The 16,805-nt window shown below is 52.6% G+C and overlaps 1 protein-coding gene across 1 annotated transcript in view; it reads left to right on the plus strand.

Moving 5' to 3' along the window:
• Window positions 1–9,727, plus strand: part of Tab1 (TGF-beta activated kinase 1 (MAP3K7) binding protein 1) — a 28,998-nt gene extending 19,271 nt beyond the window's left edge. Inside the window, exons 6-11 of the mRNA XM_021216876.2 lie at window positions 695–808; window positions 1,819–1,930; window positions 3,970–4,114; window positions 5,774–5,996; window positions 6,905–7,061; window positions 8,219–9,727. Coding sequence (XP_021072535.1) covers window positions 695–808; window positions 1,819–1,930; window positions 3,970–4,114; window positions 5,774–5,996; window positions 6,905–7,061; window positions 8,219–8,429 — 962 coding nt within the window. The 3' untranslated portion in view covers window positions 8,430–9,727. The remainder of the gene's footprint in view (window positions 1–694; window positions 809–1,818; window positions 1,931–3,969; window positions 4,115–5,773; window positions 5,997–6,904; window positions 7,062–8,218) is intronic.
• Window positions 9,728–16,805: the final 7,078 nt, after the last annotated feature.

Genomic DNA, 16,805 nt, shown 5'->3' on the forward strand with positions numbered 1-16,805 from the left:
TTTGGTTTTTTGAGACAGGGTTTCTCTTTGTAGCCCTGGCTGTCCTGGAACTCACTTTGTAGACCAAGCTGGCCTCGAACTCAGAAATCCGCGTGCCTCTGCCTCCCAAGTGCTGGGATTAAAGGCTATCACGCCCGGCTCTGATCTGCATTCTTAAAACCAGCAGGAAACTGGTTGATGGGGACATTTGGATTTAAGACCAAAGGAGGGACCATCAGGAGACCCAAGAACTTGTTCATGATCCATGTCACCATAAGGACTCAGTAGCCATCCACTCATGGTGTCCCTGACTCCCTTCCTCCTCTTAGGATTTTCTTAGGGATCAGCTTGTAAAACATAAAACAGCTGATAAATAGTTGGTGCACCTCCACACCCCACTCTAGCCCCAACTGTCCGGTGACAATCTTGTTTCATCCAAAGCCGTGTATTTACAAATTGTTTTGAAGCTACCACAGACATTGTGCCAAGATAATCTGAAGATTTGGTATGGACCCCTGAGGAAGTCTCTTATTAAACTTAATCCTGTGATCACTGTGTAGCTCGAAGCCTGCTTCCCTACGGAGGTGGCTGTCCTTGCCTGGTGATTTACCTGAGCTCTGAACCCCTTGGTGTATGTGACATCTGCTTGTCTTTTCTGTTGTGTCAGTGGCTCCTGTTCCTCCCCCTGCTTAATCTTGGTCAAATTGTGCTGCAGGTACGAACAGGGCTCTTCTGTGCAAATCTACAGTGGATGGGTTACAGGTTACACAGCTAAACATGGACCACACCACCGAGAACGAGGATGAGCTCTTTCGGCTTTCGCAACTGGGTGTGTAGAGAGGCTGGGCCAAGGGACTTGTGGGAACAGGGAGGCCGGCTCCTGGGCTCCCTCTGTCCCCTCCTTTGGTGGCTGGGTGAAAGAAGTACAGGCTGAAAGACTCGGCCTGTAGTCAGGGCTGGGTCTGCTGCTGGACAGTTGTGACTTGGGGAATTTTTCATCTGTGTGGTGTGGGTAGTGAACCCCCTTCTCTGTGTAGACTACATTCCAGAGGAATACCTGGCACATACTAGGCACATGTCCGTGTTCCTGACAGAGATGAAGAGAGCAGAGAAGCCTGCAATCCCAGTGTCTATGGAGCCTTGCCTTCCTGCCCAGCTCTGCAGACACTGCTGCCTTCTGGGCTCGGGGCACAGGCAGACTTGACTGTGCCAGCTAGTGCTGCCGTGCCTGTAGGCGGAGGCCTGTTAGAGTTACTGTCCTCATTACTGTAAGCAGATCCCTGACAGGCGTACCTGAGGGGAGGGAGGGGGTTTTTGTTTTTTTGTTTTTTGTTTTTGACTCATCCTTTAAAGCTGCGACTATCCATCATGACACAAAATCGTGGTGGCTAAGCCTCCAGCTGTGGTGGTGGCATTTTGTGACAGCTAATTATTAAATCTTAGCAAATTAAGAAGAGAAGAGAGGAACCAGAAACTGGTTGATCTGCACTTTTCAAAGCCCACTCTATAGTCCTACTTCCAGCCAGACCCCATATTCAAAAGGTTCCAAAGGAGCACAGCCAACTAGGAATTAAATGTTCAGACACATGAGCCCATGGGGACATGACACCTCAGACCATAGCAGGGCCTGAGTGAGGGATGTTCTGGGGGACTGAGTACATGGGACACTTAGTTGTCCTCTGTGGCACACTGGGACTGTTTCCGTTTCCTGTTATTTTGCCTGCCCTCACTGTGTGTGTGTGTGTGTGTGTGTGTGTGTGTGTGTACATCACATCCACATCTCCTTTAAACCCTTCACTGAGGAAAAATGGGCCTACCATGTTGTCTTCTCTCTGGTAGGTTTAGACACAGGAAAGATCAAGCAGGTGGGCGTCATCTGTGGACAGGAGAGCACCAGGCGGATTGGGGATTACAAGGTCAAATATGGCTACACTGACATTGACCTGCTCAGGTAGGTGACCATCTCTGCAGCCCTAGCCACTTGTGAGACCAGAGGACCTCAGTTAGAAGCAGATGTCTGGCTACAGTGGCAGGGTTACCATGGAAATCCCAGGCCCAGTGAGATACTGCCTGCCTCCTGAGAGCTGGGTGTGGAGTAGGGCCTAGGTCAGCAGTCTGGTCCTGTGAGCTGGGCCTCCAAGGGTCAAGGAGGGAGTTGACTGGGCGCAGGAGGCAAAAGGGCCACAGGGCCTGGCCAGAGTGCCCAGTGATAGCAGGAGGCACCAAAATGAACAGGAACCGATTGGGCCCAAAGTGTTGTTGGTGCTAGTCTTTCACTTAGCCATGTGTTTCCCTCCATGGCCCTTCCCTGTGAGTGCTACCCCAGTCCCCACGGCAGTCACAGTTCTGGTGGGCCTTTGTTGGGCCGGGAGTGCTCACTCGCAATGCATGGCCTTTATTCACCCCTTATAGGCCCTCTAAACTGGCTGTCATCATTGCCCCACAGGCCTGTCCATGAGAGGAAACTGAGGCATGGAGACATTCAGGAGTCTGGCCAGTCATAGTGCAGGTGATGGACCCAGGCATCCTCAATCTAGAACATGTGTCCTTTACCGCTGTCTGGCTTGGGTGGGGAACATCTCAGGAGTGTTTGTGTGGTGCCAGTCCAGCATTGTGTCACAGCCAGAGACTCCCTCAGTAGGTGCCAGGCCTGGCTAAGTTAACACCCCTTCCCCTCCCAGAGTCCAAACATCCAGTGCTTAAAAGCTTTATTCCTAATTTTCAGGGTTCAGTTTACATTATTGGGTAGGAAGACTGACAGAGCACTTCAGAAAAGATGCATACAGCCTTCCATCTTAAGCGAGACCTCCCTCACCCAGAGGCCGCTAGGCCCATATGTGTCCAGCCCCCAGGTGTCTTTGCACACACACACACACACACACCACACACACACACACACACACACACACACACGCTGTGTGCACATGTGTGTCGTGGAGTTGAGGTGCACCCACACACACACAAACACACGTGTGTGTGTGTGTCGTGGAGTTGAGGTGCACACACACACTCCTTGGGTGCTGCCCTCTCTTCTCTGAGCCACTCTATTAACAGTGGACTGTCGTGGCAGCTCCTTTAACAGGAGCAGCTCGGTGTGGTCGGGACAGGTCATGTGCCCTTCACGAGTGGAGTCTGTCCCTCTACCCTGGCACACCTGCCCTGAGCTGCTGTTCTGCCTTATAAGAATGACTAGGAATCCAGCAGATGTCTGTGCCAGCATCTGCCCACTCGGCCCCAAGAGAATGGCTCGGCACGTTTCCAGGTGTCCCTCCTCAGTCTCTTGTCAAGAGGTGTGTACACTAGAGGTTTTCTGACTGATACACATCTGACCTGGTCCCATGCGGACAGTGTACTGTATGGGATCTTAGTGGAATAGACTCCCATCTTGTCCAAGTTATGACAAGAGGATGGGCTTTTATTTATTTTTAAATTTATTTTTATTTCAAAAGAGGCTTTTCCTAGTAGCCCAGACTGAGATCTCTGTTGTCTTGACTTTGTACTTCTTACCCTCCTGGCACAGCTGTCCCAGGCACTGGGAAGACAGGCATCATCACAGCACCCCTCTGACAGACAGGCTTTTGTGAGATGGCCTCGCGGCCAGGTGTAGCTTGCCATCCAGTAGAAAGGTAGAAGCAGGAGTATTAGGGCCCAAGGTTATCCATGGTTACATAGGTGTAGATCAGCGACGCTACATGAGACCTTACCGAAGACTAAACAAATAGAAATAGGACTTCCTGATGCTCCAATCTGACCAGCCATGCCGGAAGTGCAGAGTGGAGCCTGGATCTGGCATCTGACCTCTGTCCACATGACCCTGGGCTTTACTTCAGTGGCTGGCCTCAGAGAGAGGTCTAGCCTGCTTTTCTCTTTCCTTCTACCCCTTCCCCTCTTAGCAAGTCAGGTGGTTTATTTTTTATGTTCTGAGTGTAGATTCTCACCTCAGCAGAGTCTTTTCCACACGAAGCCCTCCTTCCCTCCTCTCTCCCATAGTGCTGCCAAGTCCAAACCCATCATCGCAGAGCCGGAAATCCATGGCGCACAGCCTCTGGATGGCGTGACGGGCTTCCTGGTGCTGATGTCAGAGGGGCTGTACAAGGCCCTGGAGGCAGCCCATGGGCCTGGGCAGGCCAACCAGGTGAGCAGGGTAGGGCCAGGCAGGTGGCTGGAGCCCTGATTCTCAGATGCTGTCACCAGACATCCTTTTAGGGCTCAGAACCAGGGCCTGAAGCAAAAAGGGGAGTTGGGAACTCTACTGCCCTGGGGCTGCAGGGAAGGGCTGTGACCTGCTGCCTACAGCAGTGCCCAGGTTCAGGCTCGCTTCCCCTTCCCACTGGGGCCTCAGGGGCTATCTTTGCCTCCTCTGTGGCAGATTCTCCCTCTGGGGATTATGGGGAGGTTAAGTGTAAGAGGATACAATTCTTCCACCAGTGGGAGCCCCTTGACTTTCTACTCCTTAGAGCTACCAGACTGACAGTAGTCAACAAAGTGATTCCCAGGGTCACAGGATTGTGTTCTGCCTACTGGGCCGCTGGACAGGTGCCCTACCAGTAGGTTATACCCACAGACCCTGTTCTAGCTTCATGTTTTGAGAAAAGCAGTTGCCTGGGCTATACTTGAACTTGCTGTGTAACCCAGGCAGGCCTCAGGCTTGTCAGGTAGTATAGAATACAGGTCTGTGCCACAGTGCTTGGCTAGCATTTGAAGGGTAGCTGCGTACCTTGGGTTGCTGTCTTTTTTGGATGTGATTCTTGTATGTGGAAGAAGGTAATCATTTTCCGGTTCCTTTTTCTTTTTGAGATGGGGTCTTGCTCTGTAGCCTAGACTAGCTTGAACCTAGTGGTGGAGTCCAGGCTGGCCTTAAATTTGGAACTCATCTGCCTCTGCCTCCTGTGTGCTGGCATTACAGGCGTGTGCCTAGCACCCAGCTCTGCCGCCGCCTCTTACTACGGCCTGGCTGTCACCTGACCCCTGTGTTCAAGGCTTTCCACCCGTTTTACTTTATCCTTCATTGCAGCAGCCTGGAGCACAGAGGGCCCAGAGGTTGCTTCCTCACACAGGTCTGGGGTGCCAGCCCTGGCCCCAGGCGCTCCCCTCCCCTCCCCTCCCCTCCCCTCCCCTGGGCTCCTGCTTCCAGGAGCTGCAGCCAGTGCTCAGGTTGAGACTTGAGTTTATACTTTTGACCTTTTTGTTTAGACTGTTTGTTTTACTGAGCCACACTATGAATGGCCTGGCACTTGCAGTGATCCCCCTGCCTCTGCCTCATGAGTGTTGGGGTGCAAGTATGCACCCCCACACTTGGCTGGGCTTTTGATCCTCCAGGGTGGGTTTGGTTTTGTTTTTGTTTCTTTCCCTTTTGGTCTTCACAGTAGAAGCATCTACTAGGTTCTAGAATACACCAGACACAGGATTTCTAGGAGGGCAGGCAGGTCCTGACAATATGCCCTGCACGTGGCATGGGTGTTTTCTCCAGGGAAGAAGGCACCGCCACAGCCTCTACCCTGTGTTTCTTAGCAGTGCTGAGTGTCCTTGTACCGTGCGTTATGTAATTCCTGGTGACAACCCACTTAGAGGTGTGGAAGCCGGAAGGGAGAGCACAAGGTCCCACCCCTTTTCTAATCAGCGTTCCCGAAGGATCGCCCTGATCAGCTTGGCAAGCTCGGGTTGCACTTGACTGGCAGAGACTCCCTTTACCTGCTGAGCTAGTGATCTCTAAGTCTCCTACACAGCCCCCTCCCACTTCACCCCCCACCCCGATCACCCTGATTCCTCATCACGTCCTCCCTCTACACCCCAGGAGATTGCCGCGATGATTGACACCGAGTTTGCCAAGCAGACCTCCCTGGATGCGGTTGCCCAGGCTGTGGTAGACCGCGTAAAGCGAATCCACAGTGACACCTTTGCCAGTGGTGGGGAGCGTGCCAAGTTCTGCCCACGGCATGAAGACATGACCCTGCTGGTGAGGAACTTCGGCTATCCATTGGGTGAAATGAGCCAGCCTACACCGACCCCTGCCCCAGGTATGTATGCCATGTAGGCACATCTGAGATGAGTCCTGGGCTGGAAGCAGCACAGACCAGCTGATACCATGAGCTGGCTGCTTGGAGCCCAGGGGCTGGCCTTGCTTAACACGGGCTGTAGAGTTCCAGACTCTGAGCTGCAGGTCTTTACTTTGTCTGTGAAATAAGGATCATTTGCCCTGACCACCCTGGAAGTCTTGCTGCATGAGCATATCATGTACAGTCACAAAGGCAGATGGCAGAGGTGACAGCTGCCACCATTGATGGTATAGTCCCTCCTAGCCAGGGTGGTCACTTCTCACCCTAACAGGAAGGAGAAAGCCTCTAGCATGGAGGGACCTGGGTGAGGTCAGGTGTGGGACAGATGGTCCACCCCAGCCCCTGGCATTGTGCGGAGACACTTGCTCCATCCCTTTTTCCTTTTAAGTCCTTGAATCAAGCTGCCTGGGCAGCGGTGAGACCTTCTGTACTGGTTCCAGTGCTGCATTTCCTTTTCTGTTTTTAAACAAATAAACCGTGGAGCTCCTGCCTCCCATTTCTCTCCATGGACACTGGGGCCTCTGGTCTGCGCTTGCAACTGTATTTTCATTGGGCCTGCCTCAACAGGAAACAGTCTACCCTCTGTATTAAGGTGCAGTTGCCCTTTCTCAGAGCCCATCCAGCACTTTACTCCACTCCCACCTTGATCCCCAATGGGCTTCTTTGCTGGAGGGAGGTCCCACTACTGTTCTGGAAGAGACTCATACTAACAGACATCTACCCTTGGCCACCCAAGGGTGGAGGGCCACAATGGGGCTTAGGGGCCTCTCAGCCCTCACATAGCCCTTGTCACTCAAGAATAGCCTTGAGCCCACTACCTTAGTTTCCTCTGACTGATTCCCCTCCCCCCACTCTCTCTTCTATTGCAGGGGGCCGTGTGTACCCTGTTTCTGTGCCCTACTCAAGTGCCCAGAGCACCAGCAAGACCAGTGTGACTCTGTCCCTCGTCATGCCTTCTCAGGGTCAGATGGTCAACGGCTCTCACAGTGCCTCCACTCTGGACGAAGCCACTCCCACCCTCACTAAGTAAGCTGTCCCACTCTAGAGACAGTCCTGGGGACCTGGAGAGAAACAGCTGGACAACCAAGTCCTAGGGCTCAGTGGGGCAGGGTGAGAGAGGCTGGGGTCTGGGGACCCTGGGTCATTGGCCTCCAATTCTCCACCCTTACCTTTTGGGTAGGGAGTCTTATTAGACACAGGTCCTAGCAGGTATTGACCTGGACCTGGGACAAGTGGAGATTCAGGGCAGGGTGGACAGGGGTCCCGAGAAAGGAGCAAGGCAGCTGACTGACAGACATCTCAGCTTTCGTCCACGGGCAGCTTCTCTGGTGTTTTTCTTCCGTCTTGGAGTTTGTGACCCAGGGCCACTGGCTTCATGCATCTGTAGTTGGGGATATTGCCTGTCCTGTCCTGAGTCCTCAGAGCTGCTCTCTCACTGTGGCATGCCATGACTGTCAGCTGTCTAGTGTAAGGGGCACTTCGGGTGGAGGTCATGGCCTAAGAGGAGGGGCTCGGTGCAGACCTGCCTGACAGGTCTCTTGTCCAGCCGCCCTCTGCACTTCTATGACTTTGTACTCTGCTCCCACCCCACCTCGGGGGGGGGGGGGGATCTGGTTTCCACATTCCAGCCCTGCACCGATGGAATAATACAGCTGCCACACCCAGCCCCTCTCCACATAGAGCTTAGCCGGATGTGGCCAATTAGAAGGGCTAGCAGGGAGGGAGTGCCCCTGTTTTCCTCTGCCTCTCCCTCTGCCTCCTCAGAGGGCCTCCATCTGTCCCCAAGTCTTTGCTGTTGCTGCTGCTGCTGTTCCTGCCACCACCTCTGTGGCTGGAAGGGCCTGGCAGACATCTGGGCATCCTGGGTAGCCGTGTGCTGTCCCCAGCACAACCAGCATAGCCTTCCCTCCCTCCCCACAAGGCTTCCCCAGGAAACCACCAGCTGTGTCCACAAGGCCAAGCAGGCAAGCTTCACACTTCTCAGCCTAGCTGCCCGAGCCTCACAGATCTCCCCTGGCGCTGAGCCTTATTCTGTCACCTAGGTCACCCTGTCTTTAAAAACATCTCACCCAGTTGGCTTCTGTAGGATACTGGGCAGAGAGAGAGGCCACTCTTTTCACCGGTGGGAAGTTGAGGGCCCCTGATGCAGCTCCCCTAGACTGATTGCTCCCCTCTTCCTGTAGCCAGAGCCCCACTCTGACCCTGCAGTCCACCAACACGCACACCCAGAGCAGCAGCTCCAGCTCCGACGGGGGCCTCTTCCGCTCCAGACCGGCTCACTCACTTCCACCTGGAGAGGATGGCCGTGTGGAGCCCTATGTGGACTTTGCTGAGTTCTACCGACTCTGGAGCGTGGACCACGGCGAGCAGAGCGTGATGACGACGGCACCTTAGTCTAGCCTCAGAGTGCAGCCTTGGCACAACTTTGTGTAGACGCAGAGGGCCGGTGCCAAAGCAAGACAAGGGAACCCGAGGGCAGTGAGTCACGGATTTGCTGCAGGTTCGGCTACAGCTCTTGGCTGTAGCCTGAGTACAGACTGCATTGCTGCTGGTCCACACAGGAAGCTGGAATCCAGACCACAGGCATCCTTAGACAGAGCCAAATGGGAAAGCTGCAGGTGGCTTACAAACCATCAAGAATGCCTCCTGACATGTTCAAAGAATAGCAAGAAGTTGTCCTGTGGACCCCAGCTACCAAAGGCCAGCCAGACACTGCTCCCTCGAGACTGCTCTACCTGCCTCAGCTTCCCCTGGAATAGCTGTGGCCTCTGCTAGTGCCCGTTACTTCTGGGTGGTTATCCTCTTCCCACCTTTCAGCCCAAACTCAGGGGAGCAGGACAAGGAAGGACCAGAGAGAGCTGGCCAAGGAATGCTAGTCTCAGGCTGCAGGTCAGCCAGCTGGCAGCTGAGCTAACTCGGAGAGCTGGCTTCCCAATGGGGTGCAGATAGCAGGCCAGGCCCACCAGGCAGCCGCACTTCTGCTTCTGCTAGATCCTGCCCTGGGGCAGGGCAGGCCGAGTCAGAAGGCAGAGCCTTCCTCCCAGCGGGTCCTGGGAAGCGGTGATGGGGGTGCTGAGGCAACAGCCCTCACGCTGATGAGGAGGCTTGGCTCCGGGCTCTGCCAAAAGAGGAGTGGGAGACACGGCTGTAAGAGGGACAAGGTTGAGTCTTGCTCATCCAGAAGACCAAGGACATCAGGTGCGATGGATGCAGATGTGCAGGGGAAAGACTGCTGGTCAGATCCTGACTGGGACCTGTTCACACAGGTTCTCTACCTTCAGACAGGAGGGTTACCACAGCTGCCTGCAGTGCGGCCCCCCTGAGCTCAGAGGAGAACGCAGGCCGGGTGCTCCCCTCACCTGAGCCCATCAGGACTGAGTCCAAGCTCAAATCTGCAGCCCTTTCCCCACTGTGTGCAGCTGCTGGGCAGGGTGCCCAGTGTGGCCGTTGGCAAAGGCCGGTTCAGAGCACTTCTCAGACTCCATTTCCCTAAAACGAGGCTGCTTGCTGTGCTGAGGAGAAGCCCTGGGTGGCGGGAAGCAGCAGCCTTTCTTCTCTCCACTAGGGAGGTCACCTCTGCCCTGCAGGAGTACAGCTCTCAGCTGGTGCACAGGGACTTGGGACGAAGGAGGTCCTCTCCAAGGAATGTGGTGCTGTTTGGTCTCTAGAAATAGAACCATGTTCTAAATGCAGTAAAGATGTCATGTGTCATCTTGTCTATCTGTAACCCAAGCACCCAAGAGGTGGCTGCCTCCTGTTCTGCTCAGGAGGTTTGGGAGCCAGGCTTTCCGGACTGGTAAGTGGCAGTGCTGGGATTTGAACTCAGACCTCCTAGCTGCAGATACCATTGCCCTCACCCGCTGATCATGCGTTTTGCCACAGGCCTGCTGTCTGAGCTAAAGAGTGCAGTGCTATTCTGCTTTCCAGAGAATGAGTCCAGGGATGGGGTGGGGTGGTAACTGCATGAGGCTTAGGTCACAGGTCAGGGGCCTTGCCCCTCCCCCCCCCCCCCCCCCCCCCCCGGCTGGTTGGTTTTATTTGGTGGAAAGATCTCTTTAGCATGCCTCCTCTTTCTCATCTGAGGACTTTACTCACCCCTCTTTGGACCGCCTGCCTGCAGGCTGAAAAGCTGTCTGCTTAGGAACAAAGCTGGGCTCTGTCCTCTATGGTCACTGGGTCCCCCACATCCTCCCCTCTGCTGGGCAGAGGCTCTTAGCACAGGGCTCCACATGCAGAACTCCCTACTAGTTAGGGTCCTGAGGACTGCTGTGACCCTCAGCTCCCTCCGCAGAGACAGTAGACCTGCTGTGCAGGGCCTGCTTTGTCCACAAGCTGAGCCACCGAACTCTCTGCCTTGTGCCAGCTGACCCTAACTTTGTACCACTTATTCCATGTGAACCTGTCTCATGTAGGTGGGGGTGGCATATGTTCTTCAAGGCCCCGGCCCCCTGAGGGGCGATGGCGTGGGACAGGCTGGAAGAGTTTGGGAGTCTTTAAACTTCAGGGTGGCTCAGTGTTAAGACCAGAAAAAACATGTCCCTAAGCTAGACAACGCAGTGTTAGAGCCAGATAGACAAATGGCCGGTGCTGGGCTAGGGTCCTTCCCCCTTTCTCTCTTACCCTTCTCAAGGCCAGATCAGACAGGGAAGCTCACAGCGTCAGTCCTTTCTACCTATGGGGTTCAGCATAACTGCCATCTCCTGGGGGAGGCCTGCCCCACCCTGCACTGCCCACCCACTCAGCTTTCCTGCCTAAATTCACTGATGTGCCTAGCTGCTCTAAGGTCAGTGCCCAGAATACAGTGGTCCATCACGGGTTAAGCAACTACAGCAAATGAAGGGACAGTTTTGTGACCTTGGCCAGGCACTGGAGATGAGTCTTGGGTTTTTTTTTTTTTTTAATCTTCCAAGTGAGGTAAGGATAGCTTCCTAATAAGATTGTCTAACCAACATGGGTGGTCTTACAGCGAGGGGTTAAGGCCAACCAGTGCCACAAGGGCCAGGGACAAGTCACCCGAGTGTCAGACAAGATCTACCATGTGCCAAACCCAGACACCATGACTAGTGGCAGCTCAGCCAGAACCGTCACCAGCACAGGTTCTAGGCCAGTACAACCTGCAGTTTCATCCTGGGGCCCAGACGAAGGGCAGTGGCTCCCAAGCTGAAGTCCAGATGGATGCCTTTGGCCAGGCTCCCAAATCTTTCCGGTGACACAGGAATCTCACGATTCTTCTTTCTGGGTCCCTATTTGGAAACCAAACAAGAACACATCACTGCCAGCCCTCCCTCCCCACGCCCCCCTCCGGGCCCAGCGTGAGCATGCGCTTCGTTCCCACGCAAAGGTGACGCCAGCTCAGAGCACAGACAAACTCTTGACATTTCAACAAGCATGGGGGGCCTCATGGAGGACAGACTGCCTGGCAGCCAGCTTTTAGCCCTATTGACCCACTGGCTGGGTCCATTTCTGCTTTTGGAGGCTGCCTGAGCCAGTTTTCTCTCTTACTGTGTTGGTCTGGAGGCCCTGGGAATGGGACTTAGAACTCATCTGTCTTCCCCCACCCACTGATATGAAGCTCCTGCTCTTGACACTTCAACAGAGTCACCCTATGGTCCAGAGTGCTGGACCCAAGTACCTTCCCAGCACCTGCTGTCTGAGTCATCTGTCAGCCTGCTGGTCCCTCCCAGCCCTGAGTAGTGTCCCACACCATCAGCCTAGGACCAACCTGGAAGAAACGTCAGATGATGGAACTGGGGAGAAGGCTCAGTAGTTGAAAACACTGGCTGCTCTTTCAGAAGACAGGCTTGATCACCAGCACCCACATGTCAGGTCACAACCATCTGTAAATCCAGTTCCAGGGTGTCCAATCCCATTTTCTGGCATCCTTAGGCACCAGGCATATATGCAGCTGGTACACAGATCTGCATGCCAACAGAACCCCCGTACACATAACTTTTTTGAAAGCTAGACTTAGTAAAGCCTTTAATACCAGAACTCAGGAGGCAGAGGTGGGTCTCTCTTAGCTCAAGACCAACCTGGTGTACATAATGGCATACATCGTTTCAAGACAATCAGGTCTGCATAGAGAGACGGTGTCTCAAAACATTCTTCCCCTCCCCCCCAAAAAAGTCAGGTGAGGCCTGGAGAGATGGCTTAGCATCTCTTCCAGAAGAATCCAGTTTACTTCCCAGCACCTACCTCAAACAGATCACAACTACCTGTAACTCCATTTCTGGGAAATCCAATGCCCGATTCTGGCTTCTCAAGGCCGATACACATAAATAAACATTTAAAATAACAATTTTTAAATGCCAGATAGCTAGGTGTGGTGGCGCATGCCTTTAATGCCAGCACTTGGAAGACTGAAGCAGGCAGATTTCTGAATTTGAGGCCAGCCTGGTCTACATAGTGAGCTCCAGGCAAACCAAGCCTACATAATGGACCCTGTTTTAAAAAGATAAAGTGAAAAAAAAAAAAAAAACGAAAAAAAAATAAAAAGATAAAGTGACAATGGTAGACAAAGGCACAAACTATCGAGCCAGGCATGGTGGCGCACGCCTTTGATCCTAGCACTCGGGAGGCAGAGGCAGGCGGATTTCTGAGTTCGAGGCCAGCCTGGTCTACAAAGTGAGTTCCAGGACAGCCAGGGCTANAAAAAAAAAAAACAAACTATCAGATCCTACTATAAAAGCCTAAACTCAACAAAACTGGAAATCTTGGATGAAATGGACAATTTTGTAGACAGATAGCATTTGAAATGTAAATAAAGAAATAATAATAAAAAAAAAAATAAAAAAAAAAAAAAAAAAAAGAAAGCACAAACTATCTAGAGCCAACCTCTCAAAACGTGGCTACTGCAAATACCTACAGAAAATTGCCACGCCCCGCCAAGAGTTTTGGACTTGGTAGTAAATGAGATGTTTCATGAACTTCTAAGTATTTTCACATTTGCCTATTTATTTGCGTATGCATGTGGATGCAAGCACACACGTGGAGGTCAGAGGACAACTTGTGTGAGTCAGTTCTGTCCTTCCATCATGTGAGTCCTAAGGGTTACACTCCTATGGTTGAGATTGGCAACAACCTGCAGAGCCGTCTCTCTGACCCCTCAAGAAACAAAAAATCTCCTCCAGTTAGGTTGATGTACCAGGATGAGCACTTTGCTAACCCGATATGGTTAGCAGACTAAACCCATTCTTAACACTCCCCAACCCTACCCCACCCTGGCCTGTGATGCCCAAGACTGCAGGACCCTGGTGATCTCAATCAAACGCCTGTGTTCCCGGTGGCTGTTGGGAGCTTGCAGTGCAGTGCGTAACTCAGGTCAAAGCTGGGTGGGGGATGAGGAGGCCATTCAGGCTGATGTCAGAAGACTGCCTCCCAGCTGCCTGTGGACATTGGAAGGGGTTGTCTGTGGTAGGTGGGGCATGAGCAGGTGCATACCAGCTGGCATTAACTGAAGAGAGGCTTGTGGTGGTGTCCCCAGCCTGGCTGTACACAGCCAAGTCCTTTGGCAACCAAGAGGGGGTGGTTGTTAAAAATACAGGTTTCCTGGCTCTACTTTGGACATGCAAAACAAACAGAGGACGATGCTGTTTCTGGGAGACCCTGAGCATCTGCAGGTATATAAGAAGGACAGGCAGACAAGCGCCTGCCTTCCTGCCTGCCGTGTTCATTTGGTGCTTCGTCTAGATGCCTCTGGGTGATCTTGGATAATGCACACGAATCTCAGTGATTGCCATCTTATCTCTAAAGGCAAGATAAGGGACAGAACACAGGTAAGACCATACAACCCGCCTTTAATCCCAGCACTCGGGAGGCAGAGGCAGGTGGATTTCTGAGTTCGAGGTCAGCCTGGTCTACAGAGTGAGTTCCAGGACAGCCAGGGCTACACAGAGAAACCCTGGCTCGAAAAAAATAAATAAATAAATAAAAGACAATACAACCCTGGAATCCCAGGAAGCTAGCCAAGTCACAAGGATCTCCGATCTGAGACCAGTCTAAATTATATAGTGAAACCCTGAGAAAAGTAAAAATAGGAGGTAGGGATGCAGCTCAATTGATGGTGTTTGCCTTGTGTGCACAAAGCCAGGAGTTCAAACCTCGGCATCTCATAAAACATCATCTAAGGTGATGGGGGCAGGGGTTACGAGGATTAGACTGTGAACATTGTCCTTGCTGTACATCAAGTTCAAGGCCAGCCTGTTTGAATTAATAGGATCAGTGCGATGGCTCAGCGGGTAGAGGAGCCTGCGGGCAAGTCTGATGGCCTAGGTTTGATCAATGGGACCCACAGAGTGAAGGGAGGAACCAACTCTGGTTAGGTTCCTCACACATCAAAGAGATTTAAAAAATTAATAAAAGGACTGTGGACAGAGTTCAGCGGTAATAAATTGATCGTATGTGTGAAGGGCCCTGAGTTCAATCCCAGGTGCCACAGAAATAAATGCTCATTGAGCCAGGTGTAGTGAGTGGTACATGTCTTTCATCCCAGCACTCAGAGGAGGCAGAGGCAGTCAGATCTCTGTGAGTTTGAGGCCAGCCTGGTCTACATAGTGAGTTCCAGGTCTGCCAGGGCTACACAGAGAAACCCTGTCTTAACAACAACAAACCCCAAATGCTTGCTGAGAGTTCACCTTCTTCTCTGAGCCCCCTCCTCTGTGGAAATCTGGGTTCACAGTCCTCAGCCCAAATGTTTCAGGGTTCTTCAAAGAAGACAGCCTAAGGCCGGGCATGGTGGCGCACGCCTTTGATCCCAGCACTTGGGAGGCAGAGGCAGGAAGATTTCTGAGTTCAAGGCCAGCCTGGTCTACAAAGTGAGTTCCAGGACAGCCAGGGCTATACAGAGAAACCCTGTCTCAAAACAAAACAAAACAACAAAAAAGACAGCCTAATGATTGATGAGGAGGTGGAAGAGAAGAAAGGAATTGGGTGTCACTCCTTTGCTGCACAGTGCCCATTTATCTCCTCTCACCTCTCTCTCTCTCTCTCTCTCTCTGGTTTGTTTGTTTTTGTGGACTCCAGGATGGTCTAGAAAGCTCTCATGGATGTTGGTGTCTAGGGCAGGCGTCACCCCTCTCTGCTTTATCTGAGCGCTTAACACTTGCCTTCTACGATGCTCTTCTAGGCGGGTAGGCAGCATTGGGGACGAGGGTCCCTGGCTCACCTTCCTCTCCCTTGGAACAGGGAAACACAAAGGTGTGTGTGTGTGTGAGAGAGGGTGTGTGTGTGTCTGTTCTGTTCTTCAGCCTCAGCCTCCTCTCCTGGAGCTTCACCCTATAACCTCAGGAGAGGAGAGCCTGGAGAGGCTGGGAAGCAGTGTCTTTGTTTAAGCTTGGCACACAGTAGTAGCATCCTGTCTCTGCCACTGTAGCCCTTGCTGCAGCTCTGGTTCAGCTCCATGGGAAGTGCACACTTGACTCAGTCTTAAGGGAGGTTTTGGTTTGTTTTCTTGAAACAGAATGAGTTTATCTCTCTGCAACTGTAGGATCCTTAGTGCAAGGCAAAGTAGCCAGTCTGCCATGTCTGGTAGAGAAACGACAGGATGCGGCCATCAGCTGGTGAGAGAGGACTGTTGTCTCCCCTCCATGAAACGGCAAGTGGCCACGGGTCTGATAGCCGCTACATGGCTCCAATTTCTAGAGCGTAACCATGGGCCAACCTGAGCTCAGCTCTGCATGCTGGCATCTCAGTACCCTCAATTCATCTTGTGGGGGTCAGACCGCTCGCTGTCTCTTCATGATCTCTCTCCCCAGTAGCAGGATGCTCACGGGCCTTCATTTCTCCCTGGAGGAAACAGTCACCCGAGGCTTGGAGGCTGAAAATGTTCTGGTCACTCTCATTTCATTATAGTGACTGGATCAAGTCACAGCCAGCTTAGGTTCTGGAAGGAACCATAGGAGGGGTGGCCCACAGGAGGGAGGGGAGCTGGTAGGCAGCCATTTCAACAGAGCCTCTTCTGCTCATGCCTCCCAAGGACAGCATCCATGTGACAGGTACAAGAACTAACAACCACCTGTAACTGTAACTCAAGGGAGGTTCAGGGCTTCTGGTCTTGAACACATGTGAACACCGGCACTCACGTGCACATTCTCAACACAGAGATATGCATAGTGTTATTTAGAAAATAAGTGGCCACGTCAGTCTCAGCACCTGTGTGGAATCAGATGGCAATCAGGGCATATGTCAGTCTTCTGCTTTCAACATGTGGATCTCAGGTCTCCAAGCTTGGTGACATACCATCTTGGCCACCCTCAATTCATTTTCTTACTCTACAGTCAGGCTGTGTATATGCTAAAGGTCATTCTACCAACCAATCCGGGTGGACAGTAGGCCCTGTGGCCTCTCTGTAGCTGCTCTTGGATTTTATGGATGAATTCTGCTGAGCTTCCAGCTCCACTCTCCATCCTGGTTCCAGAGACACGGCCTGGACCCTTGACCAGGACTGAAGCAGCACTTGGCGTAGTGTATTCTTGCCCATCAAACGGACCAGAGAAGCCCCTGAGTCACACGGGTCACCTCTGAGGTCATGATTTTCATTCAGGCTCAGAAAAGCAAAATCTGGATATTCCTGAGGTTGTCTTCAGGCTCAGCCCAGTCATTGTCCCTGGAGAGAACAGGCCACTGGGTAAGGGTCAGCACGGTTACCAGGACAGACATTAGACATCACTGGCCACCCAGCTGTTGAAACTGCGGTCAGGCCAGGCAGTGGTGGCACATGCCTTTAATCCCAGCACTTGGGAGGCAGAGGCAGGTGGATTTCTGAGTTCGAGG

This window comes from Mus pahari, chromosome 17 (assembly GCF_900095145.1).
Source record: "Mus pahari chromosome 17, PAHARI_EIJ_v1.1, whole genome shotgun sequence".
NCBI lineage: Eukaryota > Metazoa > Chordata > Mammalia > Rodentia > Muridae > Mus > Mus pahari.